Source organism: Epinephelus lanceolatus, chromosome 19, assembly GCF_041903045.1.
Source record: "Epinephelus lanceolatus isolate andai-2023 chromosome 19, ASM4190304v1, whole genome shotgun sequence".
NCBI lineage: Eukaryota > Metazoa > Chordata > Actinopteri > Perciformes > Serranidae > Epinephelus > Epinephelus lanceolatus.
The window spans coordinates 29,798,570-29,826,405 of record NC_135752.1 but is presented as its reverse complement, the minus strand read 5'-3'; the positions used below and the strand labels follow the sequence as shown (position 1 = coordinate 29,826,405).

Genomic DNA, 27,836 nt, shown 5'->3' with positions numbered 1-27,836 from the left:
TTTATTTAAAAATTTAGTTGGCAGGAAAAAAGTTTGAATCGGGTGAACATTGCAATAAGCCGCAACTCCAGTTACAAAGTGCTCAATCAATCATCTGTACAGTGGACGTGGATTTGATAAATGACGGATAAAAAGACAGACAAAGAACCTTGAAAAGTGCAAACCATGTGAAACTGTCAGCTCTGAAAACCGAACTCATTAGTTTGTATAAGAAAAAGGAGGAAAATGAATAATCACTTGAATTAAAATAAATACTTTGCATGTCAGCATGTCTTCAAAATATGCAGATGAGGAATCAACTCGCAGGCTAACACACTGGCTCAAGTGATTACTGTCAAGATTTTTTTTTCTTTACTAGCACGAATCAATTAATTGATTGAACCAGCAAAAACAACATTGATCCATGTCTTTGGCCCCTGACACAGGGAACCTCTGCGGGCAAGAAGCCGATGAACTACACTGATGTTTTCTTGCCTGCATCCATGTAAAATAGTCACGCTGTCATTTTGCTATGGCTTGGAATCAATAGTAATCACATTATTAATAATTATCATCATAACCATCACAAGTAGGATTTGGCCAATAATATAAGAGAGAGTCGATTAGAAGAAAATGCCTCGTACCAAAAAACAAATACCGTACATTAAAATCCTGCATCCTCATGTTTTATAAACCTTAAAATTCTGGACAGGATTTTGCAAATACAACTTCAAGAATCTTTTACAATTATACATATTTTTAAAAAAAGGGACAAGACTGCCCAATTTCCTTAACGTGGAAGAATCACTGGAGAAAAATAATTAAAATGAAACAAGGCAGAATTTAAATAGCTTCTGTGGGAGCTCACCATCGAGCTAAATGAGTCATTTCTTGTCTTTTATCTTTTCTGTTACCATCAGCATCGTAACACAAAACAGCGATCATGAATATCTGACATAAAGGCTGATTTCTGCTAAAGATAAAAGGGGCAATTATACAGAGAGAGCCAAGTATCTATCAGTGTGAAGACCCTGACACCTGCTGCGTCTTCATGTCTACAGTTGTATTACTGAATGAAGTGGAGTCTTTTATCTGATGAGTTTTGTGCTCTGACTTGACAGGCTCCAGATCTCTCTGCGGATACACAACATGGCACGGTGCCCAGGTTTATGAGGCCTTTTCAATTCAAACGCAGAATAAAACAAATAAAGGTCAAGGGAAAAACTGAGCTCCACTGTTGTCCAGAAACTATAAAAAACACCTCAGTGAGCCGCACTGTTTCACCGGATGACACATTCCTTCATTATTACGAACACACTAGTTTATCTTGAGTCAATCTCACACACACCATCTTGCTGCCGTAAACACTCGCTAGAGAACAAACTGTGTATTAATCGGACACTGAAAATAGTTCCCATCAAATCTGCTATTTTCTCCTGTTTGAGTAACCCAGCTGTTTCAGGAGATCATATTTTAGATTTGTATTGAACCACTGACCTTGGGGCTGAGTGCCTCACTGCATGTCATATTGAATTTGTGAAGAAAAACTTTGTTTTTCAAGCATGCCTTTTAGTGAACGAAGAATCCAAAAACTAAGAAAATTGTTGATGAACTGAAGTCATGGGGGACCATTTAAAAACAAACTCACACACAACTCACGCAAGACAATCTGGAGGCCTGTACTACGAAACAGGATTTGAAGTTAGCTTCAGGGTTATCTCAGGGTTTTCAGCACTACAAAGCTAGTTCTCTTTTTACCAGGATAAATCACCGTGGCAACTCATGCTGAACAGCCAACCTGCCCCAAGCAAGTTACCATCAGAGTATCGGATGACAGCCTGTCAACACCTCGACCTCTGACCAATGAGATCACTGAGGAAAAAGTATCCATGGACAAATGTCTAGAGTCTAGGGTAAAAAAGAAGAGGCTATATATTGTTATAGGTCAGTAGGATCATTTCACTGTTCCAGGGCTCAACACGGAGTTTACTTCAGTCCACAGTAACGGAGCTGCTACTTTTACACTCTGCTTCCATCACTGCAGCTCAAAATAACATGAGACACCTGTGTGATGAGAACTAGCATAAAACAGATGATATTTTATAAGTAAAATAACCCACACACTATTAATTGGCTCTTTGGCTCGTTATTATAAATGCAACATTTCAGTCAGGTAGACCGCATCCGTCATTAACTACTTTTCCACCCTTTACTTTGACAGCAGAAACAGTCTTTAAATTGTCTTATGCGACATATTCATCATCATCATCCAACTGAACAGCAAAAAATACTCTATACTTATGTCACCTATAGCTCAGTGACACCTGCACGTAATTTAAGTCCTGGCTGATGGTGAATTTTTGGATAGTGTTTTCAATGCTTCTAGATTTTCTGTTATAAGATTACAGAGCATCGCTTAGATCCCACGCCACTGACATTTTACTGTCTTGCAGTCCCAGACACTTTCGGTACCGTTTCATCTTGAATGAATGAAGCAGTCTATTTCATTCTTGGTTCTGATGATGTCACTCGTAATTAATACCCCCGCCTCTTTAACATGAATGCGCTCGTGGCTGGATAGGAAAACCCAGAGCTGACTGAACTAGTTGATAGCCATTTTTGTAGTACCTGTTCTCCAGACGGCCAACGTTAGGGTTAGTCGAGCCAGATAATGAGAAGATTTCCTGGGTAAGTTGAACTGGCTTTGTAGTACAGGCCTCAGGTCTCATTTATACAGCTGTTTGCTCAGCATTTCCCAAACAGGCAGCCCTTTCCGACAGGGAACTGAAGTAAAAGTGAGACCTATCTATGCTCTCTTTAGAGCCAGACTTCATTGACAAACAATAATTTTACCTCACTGAACACAGGAGATTCTGGTCTACCACTGCTACAATCGGTTAGTTAGAGTTATTGTGTGACTTTGCTGAGTCCGAACAAACCCTTTAAAACAACAAAGTCACACAATACCATAAAAACTACAGCTCAAGCCAGTGGTAGACCAGCAGCTCCTGTGTTCAGTGAGGTAAAATTACAGTTTTTGTCAATGGAGTTTGGCAGACAGCATAGATAAGTTTCACTTCTACTTCAGTTCCCTGTCGGAGAGAGCTGTCTGTCTGTCTCTGGAAAGTACTACACATTTAACTAGATAAATGAGACTTGAATTACACAACATGAGTTGTGTGAAAGTTTGTGAACGGATGTTTTCATATAGTTTTACTGTTGTGAAACGTGCATCAGGAGTTATGCCCATTTTTGGATCATTGTTCACAGGAGGCATGCGGAAAAATAAAGTTTTCTTGGCAAATTCAGCGTAACATGGGGTGAATAATTGATATACAAATGGTTAATTTGTAGGTAAAATGTTCCTTTAGAAGGTATGGCTGTTTTCCACTGAGTGATTCAGTTTGGCTCCCCCGCCCACATTTGTGACCTTGTGATGGGATGGCTTTATTTTTACTGTCTTTTATGCTTTTTAGCACCTGAGGCAGCTTTCAGACATGGACTTCACTCCATGCACATGCTGACAATTCTAAATTGTAGGATAATTTTTAAAAGTACCTTGAGTTATATTTTTTGTGAAAGTCACACAAACCATCTTCAGTAGATAATAGGACCTCATGACAACTGCAGCACCGTAACTCTTCCTTTACAGGTCAAGTCTGGTTCGAATGTGGTCACATTAACACTCAAGGTTAATAGAGAAACATATTAATGAATGTACTGAAATAAATCTCTCATTTAATCATCATTTTATGTGCACCGGGAATTAAAACTGGTTTAATAAACCATGAAACACTGTGAATTAACCAATTTCCAGTTGTAGTACAGATGTCCTTGTCACATCAAGTAAGCCTTCTTTTAAATATGTTTCCTAATTAGGATATTTAATCCTCCAAACCTCCTCCTTGCAGTGTGGAGCAAAAGAGATTGCAGAAACCTCAGATAATCACTCAATTATCAGACATCAGTCTCCATAAATGTTAAACTGTCGCTGATATCTGGACGGAATGCCATGAAATTTACCATTACGAAGAGGAAAAAGGGCAGCGTAAAAAGAAGGGTAGACACAAAAATGACCTGCTTGAAACAGAACTTGATGACAAAGATGCAAAGACCAGAAAGGGCTCAATAATTAGCGGATGGACAGGTTGGATTCAGTACACAAGTTAGAAACAGTTTACACAAAGTATTTACACCCATGTTGTTTTGTCACCCACTCATCCAAAAGTAAGTGTGAATCAAACTTCCACCCATAGCAATTCACAAATAAACACCACTGATACAGCAGCAATAAAAAACAGAACCAAACCACTGTAGCACAACATACATTTCAATAGGCACAGCAGAGCATTGGCAAATGTAGTGCACATTCACTGATGCGGGTCAGTATATGGCTCTCTGTTAGACAGAAGTTCATTAACAAAACGTGATGGTTAGAACTTGTACACAATGGTCCAATTAACCGCTTACTGCTGAAAAATGCTCCGAGACATAAATCCATCTTGGACTCAAGAACTGAAAGTGATAGTAAAAAAAACACAGCTCCGACAGTGCACCGGATGTGCCCTTCAAATTGATTTGTCGACGTTGCCGTACGGAAAACAAGCGCTCCCACACTGCTCTGCATCACATTTGATGGGAGGTCAGGGATCGCTACATAGCATAAATCAAACTCTTTCAAGTATGAAGACAACAATTCAACATACTTCATTTCTTAAACAAGTCGTCTGTGAGAAGAGGATGAATGAGCAGCTGCGTGCATATTGTCCCTGACACACAAACTGGTAATGTACTGAGTTTAGATCTAACTTCACAGCAACTGCTGATTTAAAGTGGAAATAGACTTTTTTTTTTGCTTTAGCTTATCATTATGAAGTAAACATTGGTTGCTTTATGTAATGGCTATAGAATAATGATGCCATCTGTGTTTCGGCACATTCCTTTATGCAATTCTGTCTGTCACAGAGTGCGATCTCCCACGAAAACTAAGTGCCTCAACCACTGCTCAACTAAAACAGGAAGAGGATAGTGCTTTGGTTTTTGCCGGTAGCTATCAGCAGCTATCCCCAGTTACCTAAGAGTATCAGTGTAGGTTCTTTGCAGCTACTATCCCCAGAAGGGAAAATGGAGGACAATGAAACAACCAAAGTCACGGAGGAAACTGTGGTAGTTGTGAGGCTTTATAGGAAAGTGATCTGGTTGTCTTTGTGTCAGCAGCGCCAACACTTATAGGGGGAAAAGTTGTCTGTTTCCACTTTAAGACCGCATGGAAGCCTTAACTTATATCCCTTCATATACAACTAAACAAATTAGGATAAAGAAAGAGTGCATGTAAACACACTAACAAGTGCTCCTCTATGACTGAATGTAAAATTAAAATGTAGAGATCAATGTTTACATTCATCTATAAAATAAGATGTGTAGAGCCTTAATTATTCAATAGACCTCCATATACTTTCACTTTCAAATGTTTAGGTCACATAAATATGATTTAAACCCACTGAATACTCTGTTGCTGCCGCATTAAACCAAAAGATCAATAAACAACAACCAGACTGCCCTTAAAAACACAATGAGGTGTGACTGTGCAGGAAGCTTTACCGTAGATAACATTTTATCTTTCAGTATCTACAGAATCTTTGCTACATTTGCAACAGTGGCGCCCGTTAAGAAATCCATGTTAAGTTACTGTAAGTGCAATGCATTTTGGGGCTTCGCAGTTCTTAATAACTGCTATAGTGTTTTAATTTGGTGAGCTGAAAGAAGACAAACTTCATTTTTGGAAAGCATGCAATGGGAATCCATTGAGCTCAACACGTTGGACTGATCAGAAAGCAACAAAAAAGTTGCTTAAATAAAATTCATACTCATACAACAAAAACAGGCTTAGATGCATCCGACAGTATCACCAATAAGGTTTTAAATAATTGTATTTGTGTACCCCCAAGTTGTGGCAAGCTTCGTCGCCATACACATCCTAATACTTTTCTCAAAGTCTTTATTTAATTAAAGACATGCATGTTAGATATTAGGAATACTCTGCATTTGCTTTTCAACAAGGCACTGGCCTCAGAACTGAAATTGGTCCCTGGACACTGTAGTGTAGCTGCCCACTGCTCCGCGTAGGATGGGACGATTCAGGGGACGGACGTCTGAAAAAGGATTAAAAGCAGAACTTAAAGGAGCTGTGTGCAACATTCAGAGCATATCTATAGTTCAGAGTCAACATGGAGGTGGCTGAGCTACAAGCTAAAAGTGCTAACTCAAAAGTGCTGGCAGAGCTATCATTGTTAACATGGAGGGTAACCAGACGGTAGGCACTACGCTTCCGCAACAATGCCAACCCAATATCAGCAGTAGTGCCATATAAGCACAGTGCAATGTGGCAGCGACTAGCTCACGACTGAGACACACTTAAGGGACTCAGATGCACTAACATGCACATGCAGCTGGACCGAAGTTCAGATTACAACACACACAGAGGAAGCTCGACTTCATTCTTTGCTCAGGACGCCATTACTCCTCTATATCTTAACATAGCAAATGATGGTTTGCTGCTGTGTTAATGCTCTGAATGTCGCACACAGCTCCTTTAACTTCTTTTATGTCCTTTTTATACATGAGCAAGTGCACTGGGCTTTGCCAAAGTAAAGACTTTACAGATAATATGTGACTCCACCACTGTGGCAATCTGTTTCAATATAAATGCAGCTGAACGTGCTCCATAAGTTTCCATCATTGGTTGCTGCACCTTTAAACATCGGTGAGTTAAAATGAATTTGTGGGCTCCTTCAAAGCTATGACACCTGTATATGTAGGACTGATGAGGATTTTAACCTCACATGGCAAAGTAAACGCAGGGACATGACTGTTGTTACCACACACATACAAGAACTATCCCAGTCACTCAAGTAATAAAGCCCTCCCTCCATCTTCTTTCTTCTCCTGTTGGCACCAGCTAGTCAGAGCTGAGTTTAAAAAAGCTTTTTTACATTAGAGACCAGCTCTAACACAAACCTTTTCCTTAGGAAAAATAAAGAAAAAGGAAAAAAAATGAAAGCAAAATAAACTCCTTCACATGAAAACGTATCAAAGTACAGGTGGACGGCACAGGTCTGCTTCGCTGCTCATCACAGCAGTCCAGCTCGGACGGTTGCTTAAGAGATTTGCCTGACTGAGCGGCAATAACAGTCTCTGACTCACACAGGACTCTGCGAGGCCTCATCTTTACAGACGTCTCCTGTATGGTGACATCACTTGGGTGGAGAGGGCCATATGGGGAGAGCGTGGGCCTCTGTGTTAAAGACATACTTGTCTAGACTGAGCAGCTCCATGTCGTCGGAGAAGAGCAGGTACAAGTACTTCAGCGTCTCACCAAGGAAGAAACTCTCCATCTTGTCCCGGGGCCCGGGGTTAACGGGGTCACGGACGTTGTTAATGGACGTATAGCCGCCACCTGGGACCTGCAGAGGCGGAGGTGTTTGGACAGGTCCTTAATGGATACAGAACTCTAATGTAAATGGTCATTTTAGTTACACTAATAAGCCTGTCTGTACCTTAGTGTAGTTGTTGAAGCTCTGCAGTATGTCCCAACCCCAGTCTCTGTACTTAGTGTCCTTGGTGAATCTGTACATGTAGAAAAGACTTTCCACAGTCTCTGGTCTCAGCAGGTTGTGTCTGTCTGCAGGCTGGAGGGTAAAGAACATGTCAATAAATACCAAAATCAACCTTATTCAACCTGAAAGTCCCACAGATGATGAACATGTACAAGATCAGTGAGCATAGCTACAGTTAAGACTAAACACAATTTAAGAGCAGACAGATTTAAGTGTCAACTATGACTGCACAACAGATAGTTGGACAGCAATGGCACACACGTATCTCTGTACTTCCTTCAAAGCACTTTGATGGTGAAGTGAAAAAAAGGAAGAAAGGAGATTAACTAAGGCTCCAAGCACAAAGCATCAGGACAAAATAGATGCTTTGAAAAGCTCCCGGGGCGAGATGTGACTTTGCTAACTTTAAAACGCAACTATAAAGGTTATCTTATCCTAGAGCTGAGCTTATGGAGGCGCTATGGATTTGTCAACTAAGATTTTAAGTAAATAAAACAACACAAAAAAGAATAAATGAAACAAAAAAAAACTTTATGAAGAGCCCGTCTGCACAAGTAATCCTCCAGCTGTTGAATAAAACAGTCCACAGTAACAACCAAGGGACCTTTATCTCTTTTATGATCATTTTCGGAACTTTATTTTACATAGGACAAACATTTTTCCCCATTTCCACCAGTGGTAAGTCCACCATGAATGACTCATGAGAAATAAATGAATTATCTGACATTAATTTCCGTACATTTTATTGCTAGAGCTACAATGAGCTCTGAAAATGTTTAAGATGTTTCATACTTCCATTTGAGTTTAATGAAGTAGCAGCAGAGACAAGTACAATAATATTGGCTGCCTTGATAAACCCAGAGCAGTTAATGAAAAAGTGAATGAGCACCTTGGAGGGTGAGGAAGGTCATGGTCACAACTCCCATGACAAATTTAGAATAGCCGATTTTATTCAGCAGGCTCACTCATTAATCAGTAGTGGGCTTTTGCTCTTCTTGGATACTGTAGCTTAATTTAAATTACAGAATTTGAATTAAATAGAAAGTAACAACAGTGCTTCCATATGTACATATATTTGAATTTACAAAGGGTTTCCACTATTACTGGTCCTTAGGATTTTCATCCAATTGCTGAACACTTTGAAAAAGTCAGTTCCCATTCAGAGCATTTTTCTTAGTTCAGTCAGGAACACTTTCATCAAAGACAACTGTATTTCCATTTGCAGTATTATATTTGGCGGTATGGCTCCGTTCTGGGGCCACTCTGCCTTTCCTCAGGCCTACGTGTAAACCCTTAAGGCAGAGAGAGCACACCTTTCTGCCCTTCAATGTGCAAACGAGGAAAGCCTGAGGCAGGGAGAGCAGCAGCAAAGACCTCCGGGAACAAAACAGAGCCAATAACTAACAGAAATCGCATTGATAAGTCAGACACAGCATGAAAAGGAGGAGCTGGGGTGGAGGCAGGTTGCAAAGCAGCTTGCAGAGGAAGCAGCAACAGTAGGCAGGCCAGAGCAGTTTAAATAGGGCGCCCTGAATGAGATTCACCAATTAGTTGATTGAGAAAGGAATCATGTGATCTATCAGCTGACACCCTTCCATCAATCAGCTGCTCTATCAGTTGATTGGGCTGTTTGAGATCAGCTGATATAGCTGGGATGTGAGCTGAGCTTGACATTGTGTTCTGCCTGAACTCACTCTATGCTCATTTTTTAGTTTAGTAAATTTGCAAGTACATAAAACAAAAGGAAAAAAAAAAAAAAAGATGATCACATGCCACCTGTCTGCTATTAGCCTCACCTTGACAATGACATCGCGCCCATCACTGGACTGCAGGCTGAAGTGAACGATCTCTGGGCTCAGCCCCGTCTCCATCTGTGTGTACATCTGGTGACACGTCTCCGTCAGCTGCACAGCCAGATCCATGTGGTCCCCTGGGAGGCCGTTGTGGGCCCCCAGCGCCAAGGTTCCTGGCAGGAAGCACACGAGGTGGTCCTGCAGAGAGACGAGAGAGAAGTACAATCAGGAAGGATGTGGCTGAGAAATGATGAGAGATAATGATGAGTGCTGGAATTGATTGGACTGTACATGAGTTTGTACAGCTACTGATTCAACAAAAGCACAAAGGCTGATTGATTGAACAAGGCGCTCATTGTCTGTGATGTGTGTTCACTGAGTTTTGGCAGTGTGTGAAATTCACTTTGACAGTCGGTGGTCCTTGTGCTGTGTGTAGTACTTCTAAAACACATCTGGCATCAGCAACAAAATATACATAGAAAATATACAACACCACTAAATTTGATTTTGAGGCTTTCAGCAGGTCCTAGATTAAATAAGGGGGCGTAGCTTCCTGACACCCCCTGTATTTCACACACTGACTTTTGGCAAGCATCTCTACCATTTTTGGGTTGAAGCGGTTGTGGGACAACTCTCCAACAAAGGTCAGTTTGCTGGGCCCCGTATGTTTCACAAGGTGTTTCTTCACTCCCTCCACGGCCTGCAGGTAGTCCTCCAACAGGCTGGACAAAACAAACACAGCAAATATGACAGATAGTCAGTATTATATTAGACATAATAGTTTAGGGCTGCACAATATGACTGAAGTCATGAACGACTTTTAAAAGAAAATGGTGTCAAAAGATATTACAATATGACAGGGTGTCTACAGGTACCAGGCAGTTAAATTTAATGCTTTTTAAGACCCATTCAAGACACATTTAAACAAAATTTAGGACAGATTTTTGGACAAAATTAATCATGTTTTACTTATGTAAGCATTGCAGGTAAGCATCGCAGGCAAGTAGTATATATGTGGTCTTATATATGTGGTCTTGTGGTAAGTGTTATGTAGGAATATGGTTATTAGAGTGAGTTTAGTCAAACTACATGAGTTAAGTGCAAGTATGAAGTAAAATGACAGTATTATAGTTTTAAGACAGAAATATGGACTTTTACATAGAAAGGCTTCACACGTTTTCACAAAAGGAAATTAAAAATGGATAAATTAAATTAGATTAAATGTTTGTAGTAGTTACGACCGCACAAATTCAAGACCTTATTGTTGTAGCATTGAATTTAAGACATTTTAAGACTTTACAAGGACCTGTAGACACCCTGTATGAGGAATACATGAAACATTTCATATAATACACCGTAAAACTTCAATTAATAGCCTGAACTTTTATCTGTTTCAATCACTAAACTCAACAGTCATATATTTGGGACTGGTGTCTATATAACACAGGCCCTTAATTCCTTTTGCACAAAACTCTTGCTCAGCAAAGATGGGAAATACTATCAAACTATTTATGTAAACCAGTAATCATATTACTTGTACAAAAATTAGGCTATCAAATAACATATGATTTGATCTAGCTCCTACAGCACATCTAGTCCAACATCCTGCACTGAGAGAGAGAGACAGAGAGTTAATGGCGCTTGATTAACTTGAGTTAACTTGGATTTATTTCTAGGAAAAACCTTTGTGATTATTTTCACTGGTGGACCCTTAAGAACTAAAGGAAAGGAAATAACAGACATATTCAAACTTGACCGTTTCAGAGGGAGGGAATAATCCCTTTTTGTCGTCTCTCTTGTTTACCATGCAGGTAAATGCGACTGAATTATACTTTGGTGCTCATGGTTTACGTAAAATGGACTGAATGGTTGAATTGTGTAAAGTACAATGGACTGTAGTGTATCCATATTGACATAAGTTTAAACATTTATACTTGTAGGCACAATCTAACCAGCTTAGCACCAGCTCAACCAGATCAAATAAAACCAGATCATTGAGACCTGTGTTTATTTGTCAAAATATGCAGCCGCATCTGGTTAGTAAAAGGGACTCTGTGGTGCCATGCAGTGAGTTCCATTGTCTCATTTCTAAATCCAATTAACTCACTGGGAAATGATGATATGATATGATCATTTCATTATAATCTGATCCCACTAAAAATTAACATATGATACTGAGTTATTTTCCAGCTGTGACTTAAGCAGCCGGACAACTTAAATACACTGAATGTCACGTCAGATCTGGTAATCCTCGAATTGTCTCTCTGTGCTTTAAAACTCTGTAAATAACCAACATGCCTCTGCATTTATGTTTTGTATTCTGTCTCTTAAGTAACACACCAAGTTTGCTTTTCTATGTTATTCCATCTTCAAATCCAGTGTTTTCTCCCACAATCACACAACATCAACAGAGAAATATAAAGTTGGCATTACTCGTCTTCCGTCTTGCCTCCCTGGATCCACTGTTTGAGCAGGTATTCGTAGTAGCTGTCCGCCCTGGCACCAAGTGTGAAGACGCCTTTGTGGGTGAACTGGCCGCTGTTGGTGTTGATGAACATGGGCACCAGGCCGTCTTGTTTGCCTGGCAGCTTGTGGACCAGCTTCATTACTTCATTCACAACGTCCTGGAGAGGTTAAAAATAAAAAGAGCTACCATTACCATCTAGACATGAGATAATGAGCCCAACAGCCTCACTCCACTTACTGTTGGTGTGTGGGTCAATATGTTTGAAAAATACCGCTTTAAGCAATGTATCATTGGAAAAATGATTAACAATTTCACACTTTGATGAAATGGGGCTCATCAAAAGCGATGTCTTACAGAGGTTGGCGAAGGTTATGACAGAAATTACTCAAATTAATGTCAGACTGGTCTTAAGCTCTTCAGGGGCAAAAGCTCTAGCTTCTGGAATCACTCACACACTGACAACATGATGGATTTAAAGAGAATCCTTGCTCAAGCTTGTCATTTCAATCACAAGTGTTTGCAAGCTGTACTTAAAGTCTGCTTTTAACCAAACTGAAACCCTCAATCATATATCTATCTTTTTTTCATGCCATCTCAGAGATCTGGAAGTAATGCCAAATGCAATTGACACACGCACATACACACACACTACTGCACATGTTACGGCAATAGAGGCCAGCCTGGTTTCCTGACCTGGTACTGTGGGTCCTGTGTGAGGCGGCTCAGCTCTCTGAATTCCAGCTGAATGCTCGTGACCTCGGCAAGCGTGCTGTCAGACGTCCATCGAGGGGGGTGGGCTGTTCCCTTCCCAATGTTGACGTCTGAGAATGGGATCTTTGAGGGAGTTTTGAAGGCGGGCATCATCCTGGACCCAAGATCTTTCTGTTGTTGGAGGGAAGAAACAGAATTATAAGGGCCAATACGACTGCTTTACACATCAGTAAATCTGAAGTCACCTGTTAACTTGAAACTAAAGTGAGGCAGTGGCGGCACCACGAACCTCATCAACTCTACAATGTAGTTCACAATTAAGCTGCATTCTACTTTGTTTGAATCTAATATCTTGAAAAACTAACAGCCTTACATTGCTGCTCTAAAATAACAGCACAACAGAAGAAACCCGGACAATAAGAATCTCTGTAATGAATTGACTCACAGCTTTTTCTAGGAAAAGTTGGTCTCCCGTGAGATGGTAGGTACTCAGCAGACCGCCAAGGACGCGGATGGTTGTCTCAAAAAGATTCACGTCCACGTTCTTGTCGAAGGAGAGCTCTTTCTCTACCCAGTCCTTCGCCTCTGCAAACTCTGGAGTAAGAAAGAGTGGAAAGAAGAATGAGAGGAAAAAATGAATTACACTTGATAAAACCAATTTATCATGGTGGATCAAAGATGTTTTTCTGAAGTCTAATTTACGGTAGGGCACTTGACACTTCCGATGAGTGTCACTCAGCAGAAACCACGCTTGAATTGAAAACAACGTGCCACTGTTCAATTTCCGGCAAGCAACACTTATCAAAAGTGTCGAGCACCCTACCGTAAATCAGGCTTAAGGGTTTTGCCTCGAGTGACATACTCAATTGGTCTTGTGACAAAAAAAACACTGGATCAAGGCACTGTCAGATTCTTAAAAGAAAATTCCACTGATTAAACGTCGTATAACACTGTCGGAGTCACGAGGGAGAGTGAACAAGAAAAAAGATTAAAATCAAATCAATGCAGAGCTATTGGGCCTCACTCACTAATATGTAATCAGCCAACTGCCACGCCCCTCATTCTTTATATAACAAAAAAACGTTTGCCCAAAAGTGTATCATGGAGAAAGTGGTTAAGTTGTTTCTACGCTCATATGAAGGCCCTCACACACCAGTGTGAAAGCGGAAACAGCTGACTCTTTTCAAACATGTTCAAACATGTCGCTCTCTGATGCATTCTCTCCTGATGGGCAGCAATATCTTCCAGTCGGGTTAGATATGCTATCTTATCAGCAGCTTGGAGTTGGATCAGAATCTGTTATATATCCTGTTTTTGTAGTGGATTATTTTAATTATGACAATAATTGAAGACAATAAAAAGGCCAAATATTGTTGTCTATTAAAGCTTTTTTTAATGAATGTGGTTTTATTATGCGATGCATTTAGTTAAAAGGTGTGTTTACATTTTCTAACAAAGCCAGGCCTTTATTAATTGTGCATACACATCATCTGCGGTAGTTCCGAATTTGCTTGCAGAGAATGAAAAAAAAAAAAAAAAAAAAAAAAAAAAATCAGGAAAGAAAACATTGATGAATCCCAGATTTCTACTTAAATATTTGTACGCACGTTCTGAGCACAGATTTGTGCATACGCAGTGCATTGTTCTTCCTTCTACAATTTAGGGTGTGCCATATCATCTCGTTAACAATAATACCGGTATTCTTTTTAATGATATGAAAAATTTGCGATACTTCGACTTCAACATCATACTGTTACCCACAGCAACAACAAGCATGGCTGCAAGCGAAATTATTACAGACTCTGCGGTGGTTCCAAAAAGAGGAGCAGCTTCAGTAGTGTGGAATAAACTGTGGCGTCCTGAACGTTTTATGAACAGCCCCGGACTTCTCAGACTCTTTTAGTGAGTTACTGCTCAGAGGGAACTCATTCAGTGGCTCCTCTGTCAGCAGCACAGCGTCTCTCCCTCTCCTCTCTCGCCATGCACTCAAGAGTCGGTGCCATCAAGTGATTTAGTCATAAACCTTTGGTAATGTAAATCTACGTGACGCTTGCGGCTTGACAAAAAACTGCATATATGTGAATGTGTGATAGTTCTGGTATCATAACAGCCTGTCACAGGTTACAGCGTGATGAGGAGAAATGGCAGAGCATAAAGGTCCAGGTGGAAAAAAACAACTCAGTCATTTAGGATTTTGCTAAAAGAAGGAAATCACCTGTTGATTTATATATATATAGATCCCAGGGGACATTTTTTGTATTTGAGAGCTGTTTAAATGTGTAATTTGTGGCAGATTTTATTTAGTTGAACTATAATATTGTATACAGAACCTGAGTCTCACTCTGAGTTACTGTTGTTGTTTAAAAACTAAAGAAAGGAGAGATCATTTTTGTTTTTACTGGATATTTGAAGGCAAAATGTTAGGTTAACAAGTAAAATTGTATCACTTATTTTTCTGCAATTCTATTTGCCTCATGTAGTCAAGACTATCGTTATCGCAAAAATAAGCTGGAATATTGTGATATTAATTTTCACCCCTTCCTACAATACCCTAGTGCAACTACGCTGCTAATGTAGCGCCTATGAATTTTCAGGCCGCCAGCCTCAAGCAGGGATAAGGAGCGGGCTACTGAGATCTGGTAATATCAGACTTTCCACGGCTCCCTCAGGAGACACAAAAAGGTTTTATACAATATTTTTCACACATGCAGCAGAACTCTCCAACACCTGTAAACAGACTTGATGTGTTAAATCAATGAGGTTCCCTTTTAAAGTTTGTTGAGACCAAATGCAAAGCTACTTTTTAGAGATGGCACAATTCTGTACATAGCGTACAAAATGAAAGGATGAGAGCAAGAGAGGGAATAACACACAATACCTTCTTTCAGACCCAAAATCCACATGGTGTCCAAAGAATCAATGAGCGTCAAACCCAGTCCGAACCACTCGCCAAAAGACTTGGAGATGGGCTTGAGCTCGTCGTGACCCCAGGCGTACTCCTTATAGCCTTTCCAAGCATGTCTGAAGGCATTACGCACTGCCTCCAGTCTGTCCACGGCTCCAGCTGAAACTAAAAACAAAGGCCCACAAAGGAATGAATAAAAAATGAAAGTGTGATCTTAAAATTCTGTGTTTCCTCTAGGATACCCTCCGAACAGAACACGTCTCATTTTCTGATTATTTTCAGTAGAGGGAATATTCTGTGCCATGAGTGCTGCTGCTGCTTTGAGCACAGCAGGGCTGTATCTTGCGAGGTAGAAGTGTTCAAACTTTCAGGTAAAAAAAGGTGCTGGGCTTTAAACAGCATACACCAGTAGAGCTGGACCAGGCCATGTTACAGAATCTACTTCAGGGGAAAAGTTACTCAGTGGACCCAAAGAGTAAGACAGTCTGAACTTTTCACTTTTCCAGAGAAAACAGAATGCAAGAGGAGGATCTCAATGATACAGGGCTGGAGAACAATAAAAGAATGACAATGCATTTTACATTCTGCATTTTACATCATTATTAAGTGAAAATCTTTGTGTTTTGAGCTGTTAGATTTACAAAGCAAGACATGAAGTTCTGACCTTAGGCTTTGGGAACTTGTGATGGAAATGTTTTTGTTAGTTTCGGACATAAATCTGACACAACAGAATAATGGATAATTGTTGGCTGCAGACCTTGTACCTTTGCCTGTGTCCACATAGTACTTTTTCCTCAGTGCTTCTTTTTTCATTTGTTCCCAATGAGAGAGAGCGCATGTGGACATCTAGAGTAATAGCACACTGCCCAGCATCTTATTTCAGAGTGCTCTGCCTTTTTTGTGTGGCTGCTCCAAGCACTTCTTATTGAACTTTTCAAAATGGTGCTGGTGATGTCACTGGTGCTCCTTCAGCTAGGCTATTGTCCCAACAAGGACAGAAAAGCCCATTTGTCGGAGCAGAACAGCTGGCAGACACTAAGTGTTGCTGGTGAGTGCTGTGTTTTTATCACTGTACAGTTTGTAAGATGCCTGTGGATATTCTCATTCATCCAGGTCATAGTTATCTCAAGGCAATTGAATCGAACGCAACTGGACTTGGTTTTGTCTTAGAAGACGTTTCACCTCTTATCCAAGAGGCTTCATCAGTTCATGCTTGTCTGACTAGGCTGGAACTAGTCTGACAAACTGGTGTGGAAGCACCCAGGTATTTAACCTCTGGGGAGGTCTTCACAAGTATTGGTCTGTGAGAATACAGAGCATTGAACTCCTTTGAGGGAACAGCACCGAGCCACTGGTTCAGATATGTGGATGACACATGGGTTAAAATCAAAACTCAAGAGGTACAAGCTTTCACTGAACACATCAATTCAGTGGACAGAAACATCAAGTTCACAAGAGAAGATGTTAAGGAGAATAGTTTGCCCTTCTTGGATTGTGACATGCACATTACAGAGGACAGAGGCCTCCACATTGGGGTATACAGGAAACCCACTCACACAGACCAATACTTACTGTTCGATTCTCACCACCCACTGGAACACAAGCTAGGTGTTATCAGGACCCTACAACACAGAGCTGATAACGTACCTACCAGCACTCAGGCCCAAGGGAAGGAGCATGAACATGAGCATGAGGCTCTAAAAACTTGTGGTTACCCCAGCTGGACCTTTGTGAAATCAGCAGCCTGTTCCAGAAAGAACAAGGTGGGTGAGGAAGAAAAGAGCAAGCGCAATAACATCGTCATCCCCTATGTGTCTGGGGTATCTGAAAAACTCAGGAGGATTTTCAGCAAACACTGCATCCCTGTGTATTTCAAACCCAGTAACACACTCAGACAAAGACTGGTACACCCAAAAGACCGTACACCACACACTCAGAAGAGCAACCTAGTGTACGCTGTCCAATGCAGTGAGGAATGCCCAGACTTGTACATTGGTGAAACAAAACAACCACTAAACAAATGCATGGCCCAACATAGAAGGGCTAACTCGTCAGGGCAAGACTCAGCTGTCTATCTACACTTCAAGGAGAAAGTACACTCCTTCGAAGACAGCAATGTGCACATTTTGGACAGGGAAGACCGATGGTTTGAAAGAGGTGTAAAAGAAGCCATCTATGTGAAATTGGAAAAGCCATCTCTCAATAGAGGAGGAGGTCTGCGACACCACCTATCCCCCACCTATAATGCTGTCCTTTCATCCTTGCCCAGGAGGTTTAACAACTTAACCTCTAAAAACAATGGTCGTTCATAAATGGCCTCATGTGACTCTAACGACTCCAACTGTAGCATTGCAGCAGGAGTTTCAACGACTGTCGTTGACACACCATTGGAGCACTAACGAACCAGTGACAGAGTTAAATCTCTCGGCATCCATTTTCAAGTTCTCTGTGTGTTTGTTTCCTTGCAGACGAGAAAAGGGGGAGTGCACATTTCCGGGAGGGTGTGTCCTTTTCAAAAATGCAAGAGGCGTTGCTTTGTTGCCGGCTGTTTTCGCCGGTTTGTTAAACACACTTTAGAAAGGAGTGTCCCCAGACTATCAGAAGGTGGAGATCTCTGATTGTCTGGTGGCAAGACTAGCTTGTTGTCAACTGTGTAGTCAGCTCTCAGTTGACATAGCATTTCAATAGCTACCTAGCTAACGTTATTGTCAAGATACTGTTGTCATAAAAACAAACGCTCTTTAGGAAGCACTGGGATGAAGCGCTTCCCACCACCCTGCCACCACCATTCTGCTGAAAAAGAACACTATGTGGACACAGGCCCTGAAGCTCTTTGTAAGAATTACAAAAACAAAGAAAGTGCTTGGCACTGACCTTCCACTGTGACAGTGTCAGCAGGGTTGGCTGGGGCTGCTGCAGCTTCTTTCACATTGGCTGAGGGTGGAGGCTCTGTGGCCTGGTCGGCTTCTATCATCGCTCCTCTCCAGCTGCGGGACAAAAGCACAAACCTTGATTATTAATAACTGCTTCTCTGGTACAGGGGCTTCAGGGTTTGGGTGCAGCTGCAAAATGTTTGATTCCAATATTCTGAGCAATATCATGTTGACATGTCGTCTGTTTGTCTTAAAAGCTGCAAAACCTTTGGCACAGTTGGGGGAAAAAACCCCAAAAAGATCACCTGACAATCTTCTTGTCTTTGTCCTCCTCCTCTCCCTCTTCTTCTTGAACCACCTCTTGTGCTGGCTTTTCCCCAGCGACTGTTTCTGAAATATTTCCATCTTTCTGCAGGCTTGGCGGACCTCTCTTGTTTGAGAAGATCTTAGTCTGTGGATAAATACACTTTTGTATGTCTTTTTGGTCTTTTGCCCTGCCCAAAATATATAATTCAGTTCTTTTTCAGTTATTAAATTAATATTGTAAGCATGCCGGTGACTTGTCAACAAATGGCCCTAAATGATGACTACTGGTTGACTAGGAAAATTCTTAGTTGGGGGCAGCCCTAGTTATCACTTATTCATGTGTGATGTAAGTGCAATGCTTCTGACTGTAATTAACATATCAGATCGTTGCAGGTATAGTGTAGCTGCAACTGAGAATCTGTCCATCCTGGCCAACTCTTGCATACTCTATTTAATTGATGTTGATTGATGTGAAATGAATAAATATGACCACAAGTCTAACCTTAGTGGGAGGTTTCGCCAACATGGGGATGTTTGGTCCTCTGGGCTTCATCACAACATCTGCGCCCACATCTGGATCCACAGCTGGCCCCACATGTGGCCCTGCCACAGGAGGCAGAGCTTTACCTGCAGCTCCATCCAATATGGACTCCACACCTGGAAGAATATCCTTAATCTCTCTGTCATTCAGCTCCAGCCAGTCTTCTTTGTCAGATAAACCTAAACACACAGAATGAGTAAGAAGACAAGCTGAGTTTAAGTCCACACTGTGCCGGCTCACTTATTATACAGCTATCAATGTATTAGTAGTCTGACAAAATACATAATGTTAAACAAGACTTCAAAGAGCTGGCCACAGAAACTCGCCTTCCTAACTTTACACAGCCTCGTCTGAGTCTCAGCTCAAATACAAATATCATCCTTCAGCCTCACACGAGTCTGAGCAGGCATACATACATATATCATCCCTTTCCAAAAGCTCAATTTTTCAAGTCTGCACAAAAATGCAAGGAGTTTTCAGATTTATCTACTCTGACGAGGGATTTTCAACAAGCTCACTTTTCTGGGTGTGAAAAAAGAATGCTAACTGATCGTGGACGGAAAGCCCAAACAGAAGAAAATAGAAGCATTTTCTGATTTAGCCGTCTCAGTGTGGACGTGGTCTGAAAATCAAATACAGAGCATGATATATATAAGAGTTTAAGCAAGCAGGTATGCACAAGCACATCTAAACAAAGAGATTAACAATCACAGCATTTCATGTGGCATTTTGGTAATTCAGTGCAATTTATCACCCCACACACAGCACGTAGGCAATCCAACTCATCAGCTTCATCCAGTCACGCAGCAATACCATTCAGACATTGTCTCTGCCTGTGTGTGTGTGACGTAGTGCAGGCATTGTTTACCTCTCCACTGCTCTGCGATGCTGGGATAGGAGAGCAGTCCAAATATGAGCAGCAGAGCCAGCAGGAACAGGATGAGGCTTCGCTGGAGCCGAGACAGCTGCTTCCATTTCTGTAGGCAGATAAAAAAAAACAGGCTTAACTACACTGAAACGTGTCTAACAGCTCTGAACTCAAATCCCAAGCGTCTATCAGCAGATTCTCCCCTCTTAAAATATCTCACAAATCATTTTATGCCTCCTTTGTAAAATAGCAGACTCAAAACAAGAGAAGCCTGATGGCCTTCCTAGTCTGGCTTACCCTGTATAAACCCAACATCTCTTCACCTGAAGCCTTAACCCACACACAAATGAACTACCTAATCGAACCAGCTCAACCCAGCAGTGCAGAGGGAGGGACTCAGGGTCTCTCAGGAGAAAAGGCTAGCAGGCAGAGTGGCGCCACTCTGTTACCTGCTCTAATTAACACCTGTGCAATATCATGAAACTATTGAGCCATCGTCTGTGAGCTGTGACGAACGCACAACAGACTTTATCTCTGGAGATGTTTTCATTTTGCTCTGCTGTAGTTCATTCACCACAGCAGCATCAGCATACGCAAATCAGTCCAGTTGTGCATTTTTAGAAAGTTCAGGACAATTTCATTTTATCAGCCAGGCATCTGTGGTATATTTAAGATGATACTGCACACTGAAGAAGATACAGTTATTCATTTTCTCTATCTGCACTGGGCTGGAGGCAGAGAAACTCCCTCGGCAGGTTGGCTGGTGAAACACAGACAATCGCTCACACTCACACACAACAATAGGAGAGAGCTAGAGCTTTCACCTGACTCGCATGTCTTTGGAAATCCTCAGAATTCAATGTGAATAGAGGTAAAGCATGTGGCGAAGTGAGGACATAAACACTGAGCCAACAAGCCACTCAGTGGAACATGATTTGCAGAGAATGTTTTTTTTCAGGAAACATAAACCGTAATCAAGTTTGACGACCCTCAGGTACAGGGGAGTGCTGAGCCACATCGATGTCTCTGCTATAAAGCCGGCTTTGTAGAAAAAAAGTCGGTTGATATACTGCTGAAATAAAATGTTATAGATCAGTCAATGAGAGAAGCTGGTTTGCCTTTTCAATTCTAATGAAATGAATTGACTTTATGAGAGCTGACTGTGCCATTTTGCAGTTCTGAAAGGAGAAGTGACAGAAGTGATTGTATTGAAATGATGATTTAAGATGACCATTTAAGATAACCATTTGATGATTATGTTTTGAGGGATGGTCCAACTGTGTTCAAAATAAAGCAGATTTGTTGGGCCAAAAAACGTTTTAGGCCACATCTTACAAAACCAAAGGGAACACACACTGGCAGCATATGCACGTCATAACACCTGCACCCATTGTTTTCTGTGCAAGCCTTCATACCCGCGGTGTCTTGATTGTGCATCACTGCAGGTTTTTGTGCATCAGGATACACCACTGTCCTATTTCTCATCACAGACGCATTCAACTCTCCATAAAAAAGCAGCAATTTCATCGCATCTGCCTCACAGAACAGCTCATTCTGGCTACTGTTGCCTGACTTCTCCCTGTCTGTATGGTGCTTTATGTTTGTGCAATGGGTGTCAGTCAGTGTGTATCAAGAGCAAGACAGTGAATAACACATCTGGTGTATGCTGCACTCATTACAAATAACAGTGAAAGTACAGAACAAAGAAATCTGTTATTGCTTGGTGAAAAAGCACACTTGTAATCCTTGCACTTAAAGCATGAGTACAATAAACAGATTAACTGTGTAAAACAGAAGCAATCGGTTAAGTTACAATCTCATTACAAGCAAAGGTGTGAGACAAGTTGTACAACAATGAGAGGTTACATATAAAGAAAGCAGCAAACCTCCCTCAGGAGTGAAGAGCAAACAAAAGTATGAGATGTAAAATGATAAGTGCAACACAATATACCTGAAAAACCTGAGTCTCAAAACCAACAAAGGATATGAGGGTGGTTCAGAGTGAGAGGGCAAAAGGAGGAGATGTGAAAGTAAAGAAAACAAGATAAAAAGAAAATGTGCAGGGGAGACGGGCGAGAAGAGATGGTGAGATGAGCGAAATTTGTTTTATCTGACTGTGGTGATCAGAGACATAATGGGCTCAGGGGATGCTTTTATCTGAAGAGTTTGAAAGTTCAGGCTGCTCGACAACAAAGGAGGTGTAAGAAATGAAGTCTGAAACCTAGGAATCGATTTGTCTCAAAAGAAAAAAAAAAAGTGCATTTCATGAAGACAGAGATGCTCTATCGCAGTATGGTGATCTGAGGCATAATCAAGGAGCTGGATGGTTACAGCTGAAGCCTTTTTGCAGTCACTCAGAACTGAGCAACTCATATACTATACTATTTAAGTGCAGGTATCCCTTTAATATCTTTAGTTGTATTATATCAGGCCATTAGATGAAACAATGAGCAGGACTGCTTCACGGCAATAGTTGATTTACAAGACTGCTACATCAATATGAAGTACCTTTCTCAGGTACTTCATTCACTGGAATTGTAGACGTTCTCATCATCTTATTTTATCTTTAAATAGTTTCTGGAAAATGTGCTGCATCACACTATGAAGACAGCTGACAGAAAAAAGCAACATGACATCAAGTGAGGTTTCTGTGCTTGTTTTCTATTAATAACTTATTAATTCTGAAAGTCTCTACACTCTACTGCAGCGATGAACACCATTCATTTAGAAGGTGTTCACTCATTTGGTGTTCGATGATCTGGTGATTATGGATGCAACATTTTTCTAATCATCAAACCATTCAGTGAACCTTGCTCGAAGCATCTGTATTAATTAGGTTTTCCATGTTTTCTTCAGGGTTTTTCTGTGAATTTGTCACCTCTCTTCATATTCACTACTCACATGATATAGTGTGATGTATATCATTTCACAAACTGACCTTCAACCTTAGTGATCACAGTGCTTTGTCATCCTTAGGTTAGTTATTTTACTTTTAACAGTTTTGTACATATTGTATTTGTATTTACAGTTTGTTTATGCATATAGTGTTTTGGGTCTTTTGACTATCACCTTAGTGACAGCGACATTGGGTCGTTACTAAATGCAACACCAACGTTAGCCTGATTTCAGAGCTTGCATAACATTAGGTCACTATGGCTCTTCTTCAAGCTGTGCTTGAAAGAGCTGCCAGAAATCAAAGTGACTGACTTGCGAAAATGACATGTGCTGTGATAGAAGATGTTATCCATATCTTCCACCACTGCCATCAATTATAAATCTGCTGTAGGGCAGTGATGTGTACGGACCAACAGAGGCGGATCACAACCGCGTGTAAACAATGGCAGTCTAGTGTGAATATGTTAAACATGAAATGAGCAGAAGTTCATTAGACACTGTGTTAAAGTCATGGTCTGCACACTGCCCTGCAGGACCACTCACCCTCCAGCAGGACTGTCTGCGGTGTTTGCCGTTGTTGTAAGTGTGACTGTGCGGATCACTGAGTGTCAGAGAGATGAAGTCCTTTCTGGAAGGCGGATACATCCTCTGATTGGGGCGAACAGACGTAGCTCATAGAAGCTGCATTCAGAGAAGTAAAAAACACAGTTAGCCTAACTATAGCTATTTAATTAATAATATAATGTGAAACATTAATGTGATTGATTAATCATGAAGATGATCATCAGGTATCAAAATCATTGAACCAATCTTTTCAACACAATGTTTGGACTTTCACATTTAGTCACTGATATAGTAAAATGCAGCACATTCAATTGTTCAAGTGTCTTGAATTTAAGCTCTTACTGCCGTTGTCTGCTTTAAATCACTGTAAATGTAATACCTTTGAAATTTTGGACTATGCTGGTTTGAAGGCAGGGGTCAGTAAAACACTACAGTACAGTATCCTTCTTTAATATGGTTTTATTGACAGTTTAAACCCATCACAAAGTATAAAAAGAGTGGGTTGAAACAGTTGATTTGCATCAAACCAGCCATGTGTTTTATTTCCTTTGACTGGCTGGAATATCCCTAGACACTGTACCGCTCATAGCCATCACAGAGATAACTATTACTACCTATACACAGAGTACTATCCTCATTTCATCTGGCTGACATACCATTTGGGATGCACCGATCCCATATCTGGATCAAATATCGGCCCCGATATCATCAAAATAGATGGATCAGGTATCGGAAAATGCAACCTATACCTGAGGAGATCCTTTAAATCTATTGCGACGCAAGCTACATCATACGTCATGGAGTGAAGGAGAAAATCTGCTGTGTGGAGGTATTTCACACTATTTTAACTGCTGTTGCACAATTTCATCTTGGTTCATTTTATCTTAGGAAAGAACTGTGTAGTCACCAATACCTGATGCCTCTAGTCTTTTCTGTTCTACATGTAAAGGTATATAGCTTTTTAGGTCAACCATGGTATCGGATCGGTTTCGGGTATCGGCTAATACTCAAAGCCACAGCATCGGGATCGGTATCGAAACTGAAAAAGCTGAATCGGTGCATCTCTACATACCATTTATCCTGATTGGCCACTAGCATCAGCTGCATGAATAAATGCACAGAAACGAAACTTTCATCAACTTACTTGAACCCAGTAACGTGTCATATAGACGAAGCAAGGCTGACTGATGATTGTGCATTAGGCTTTTTGTAATGTAACATAAACATGTATCAATACCTATGCTGTGTCATTTATACGTTGCAAATTCTATATTTTTAATATATATACAGTACAGGCCAAAAGTTTGGACACACCTTCTCATTCAATGCGTTTTCTTTATTTTCATGACTATTTACATTGTAGATTCTCACTGAAGGCATCAAAACTATGAATGAACACATGTGGAGTTATGTACTTAACAAAAAAAGGTGAAATAACTGAAAACATGTTTTATATTCTAGTTTCTTCAAAATAGCCACCCTTTGCTCTGATTACTGCTTTGCACACTCTTGGCATTCTCTCCATGAGCTTCAAGAGGTAGTCACCTGAAATGGTTTCCACTTCACAGGTGTGCCTTATCAGGGTTAATTAGTGGAATTTCTTGCTTTATCAATGGGGTTGGGACCATCAGTTGTGTTGTGCAGAAGTCAGGTTAATACACAGCCGACAGCCCTATTGGACAACTGTTAAAATTCATATTATGGCAAGAACCAATCAGCTAACTAAAGAAAAACGAGTGGCCATCATTACTTTAAGAAATGAAGGTCAGTCAGTGCGGAAAATTGCAAAAACTTTAAATGTGTCCCCAAGTGGAGTCGCAAAAACCATCAAGCGCTACAACGAAACTGGCACACATGAGGACCGACCCAGGAAAGGAAGACCAAGAGTCACCTCTGCTTCTGAGGATAAGTTCATCCCAGTCACCAGCCTCAGAAATCGCAAGTTAACAGCAGCTCAGATCAGAGACCAGATGAATGCCACACAGAGTTCTAGCAGCAGACCCATCTCTAGAACAACTGTTAAGAGGAGACTGCGCCAATCAGGCCTTCATGGTCAAATAGCTGCTAGGAAACCACTGCTAAGGAGAGGCAACAAGCAGAAGAGATTTGTTTGGGCCAAGAAACACAAGGAATGGACATTAGACCAGTGGAAATCTGTGCTTTGGTCTGATGAGTCCAAATTTGAGATCTTTGGTTCCAACCGCCGTGTCTTTGTGAGACGCAGAAAAGGTGAACGGATGGATTCCACATGCCTGGTTCCCACTGTGAAGCATGGAGGAGGAGGTGTGATGGTGTGGGGGTGTTTTGCTGGTGACACTGTTGGGGATTTATTCAAAATTGAAGGCACACTGAACCAGCATGGCTACCACAGCATCCTGCAGCGACATGCCATCCCATCCGGTTTGCGTTTAGTTGGACGATCATTTATTTTTCAACAGGACAATGACCCCAAACACACCTCCAGGCTGTGTAAGGGCTATTTGACCAAGAAGGAGAGTGATGGAGTGCTGCGGCAGATGACCTGGCCTCCACAGTCACCGGACCTGAACCCAATCGAGATGGTTTGGGGTGAGCTGGACCGCAGAGTGAAGGCAAAGGGGCCAACAAGTGCTAAACACCTCTGGGAACTCCTTCAAGACTGTTGGAAAACCATTTCAGGTGACTACCTCTTGAAGCTCATGGAGAGAATGCCAAGAGTGTGCAAAGCAGTAATCAGAGCAAAGGGTGGCTATTTTGAAGAAACTAGAATATAAAACATGTTTTCAGTTATTTCACCTTTTTTTGTTAAGTACATAACTCCACATGTGTTCATTCATAGTTCTGATGCCTTCAGTGAGAATCTACAATGTAAATAGTCATGAAAATAAAGAAAACGCATTGAATGAGAAGGTGTGTCCAAACTTTTGGCCTGTACTGTATATGGCCAGTGTTGGGAAGCTACTAGTGACATGTAATTAAATTACACAATACATGTAACTGGTTAGAGATAGAGAAAAAGAAATTTAATATTCATTCATATTCAATATAACATTCATTCTGCTTTGCATCTTTTTTGCCTTGCAGGTATATCTTCTTTTGGCATGACCTATTTCCAAACTATTTTCAGTTTTATCACCTTGTTAGAAAAGTATTCAAATGTATTATTACTTTGATAAAGTAATCAAAATAGTTATATCATGTATAGTTATTACATTTTTAACAGAGTAACTCGTCATCTGTAACCTATTACATTTCAAAAGTAACCTTCCCAATACTGCATGTGCCTTAAATCACATCAACCATCATTTATAGTATTCATAACAATCCCCTTCAGCACCATGGACAGCTGACATGCATGTGGTGTACTTGCTCTTGAGTGATGTCTTGGGAAAAGGGTGTAAACACTTACAAGAGCCCTTAGGAAACACCCTTAACTTCTAACATTGATTGTTAACGTGAAACAGGGCTGAACACACACATGATGCTCCTTTAAGGGGTCTTAGTAAGAAGGCTTGATTACAGCTAAACACTTTAAGTGAAAGCAGCTTAAAAGCAAAGCTATCTGGAATATAACTCTGACAATAAGCTGCTCTACATGTCTTGCAGCTCCTTATTTCGTCAGAGAGCAGCTGATGACAGAAAGATTATAAGAATTCAGTCAGTAATGAAAGTAAGTTACTGTAACTTGCACCAAATGACAAGAAAAGTCACCTGCAGCAACGAGCTATTTCAGCTAAGTAGGCTAATTAATCACCGAACTCTGTTAATTTGTTACTTTAGCTGCTCCTCCTGTTTAAACACAGACAAAAACCCACAAAGTAACCCCTGGGTTACCTCCCCCTCACCTTTGTGCCTGGTTGGTTGCCTCACAGCGACGTTATTCTCCTGGAAGCTAACCAGCTGTTAGCTAGAGATGCTAGCTAGCTTCTTCGGCTTGTTCCTGAATGGAAAGTGACGCTGTCCGGCCGTTAGAAGAACCAACATGTAGCACAGCGGTCCGTCCGACCGGCACACAACACGAGCGGCAGCTACATGAAATGTCAGACCGATAAAACTGAGGGAAACATGGCTAAAGTTAGCGAAGCAACAACCAGAGACAGATGCGGAAAAGTAAGCGCTGACGAGAGATGATGCTGCGCGTCACGTGACGTGTGCACGTGCTGCGATGGGCTGAGCGTTAACCCTTAACAACACTGTGTTCTGATGTACTGACACAATTTTGGCTTTTATTAGTTTGACAGGTCATTTTTATTCAATTCTAGCTGTTCTTCATTAAAAAAAAAAAAAAATAATAATAAAAAATACAAAAAAAAAAAAAAAAAAAAATCCGTTGAATGAC

General features: G+C 40.9%; 1 protein-coding gene across 1 annotated transcript; it reads right to left on the bottom strand.

The window, feature by feature from the left end:
- On the bottom strand, positions 1–27,649 carry man1b1a (mannosidase, alpha, class 1B, member 1a). Its single transcript, XM_033647613.2, has 14 exons — positions 27,343–27,649; positions 23,498–23,635; positions 20,060–20,168; positions 19,153–19,370; positions 18,650–18,795; positions 18,346–18,458; positions 15,445–15,636; positions 13,012–13,160; positions 12,549–12,737; positions 11,822–12,012; positions 9,990–10,110; positions 9,392–9,586; positions 7,536–7,667; positions 1–7,442 (listed from the first exon to the last, which is right to left on the bottom strand). Exons 2-14 carry the CDS (start codon positions 23,597–23,599, stop codon positions 7,233–7,235), a joined length of 2,067 nt encoding a protein of 688 aa, XP_033503504.2. The 5' UTR covers positions 23,600–23,635; positions 27,343–27,649; the 3' UTR covers positions 1–7,232.
- Between the last annotated feature and the right edge of the window lie 187 nt (positions 27,650–27,836).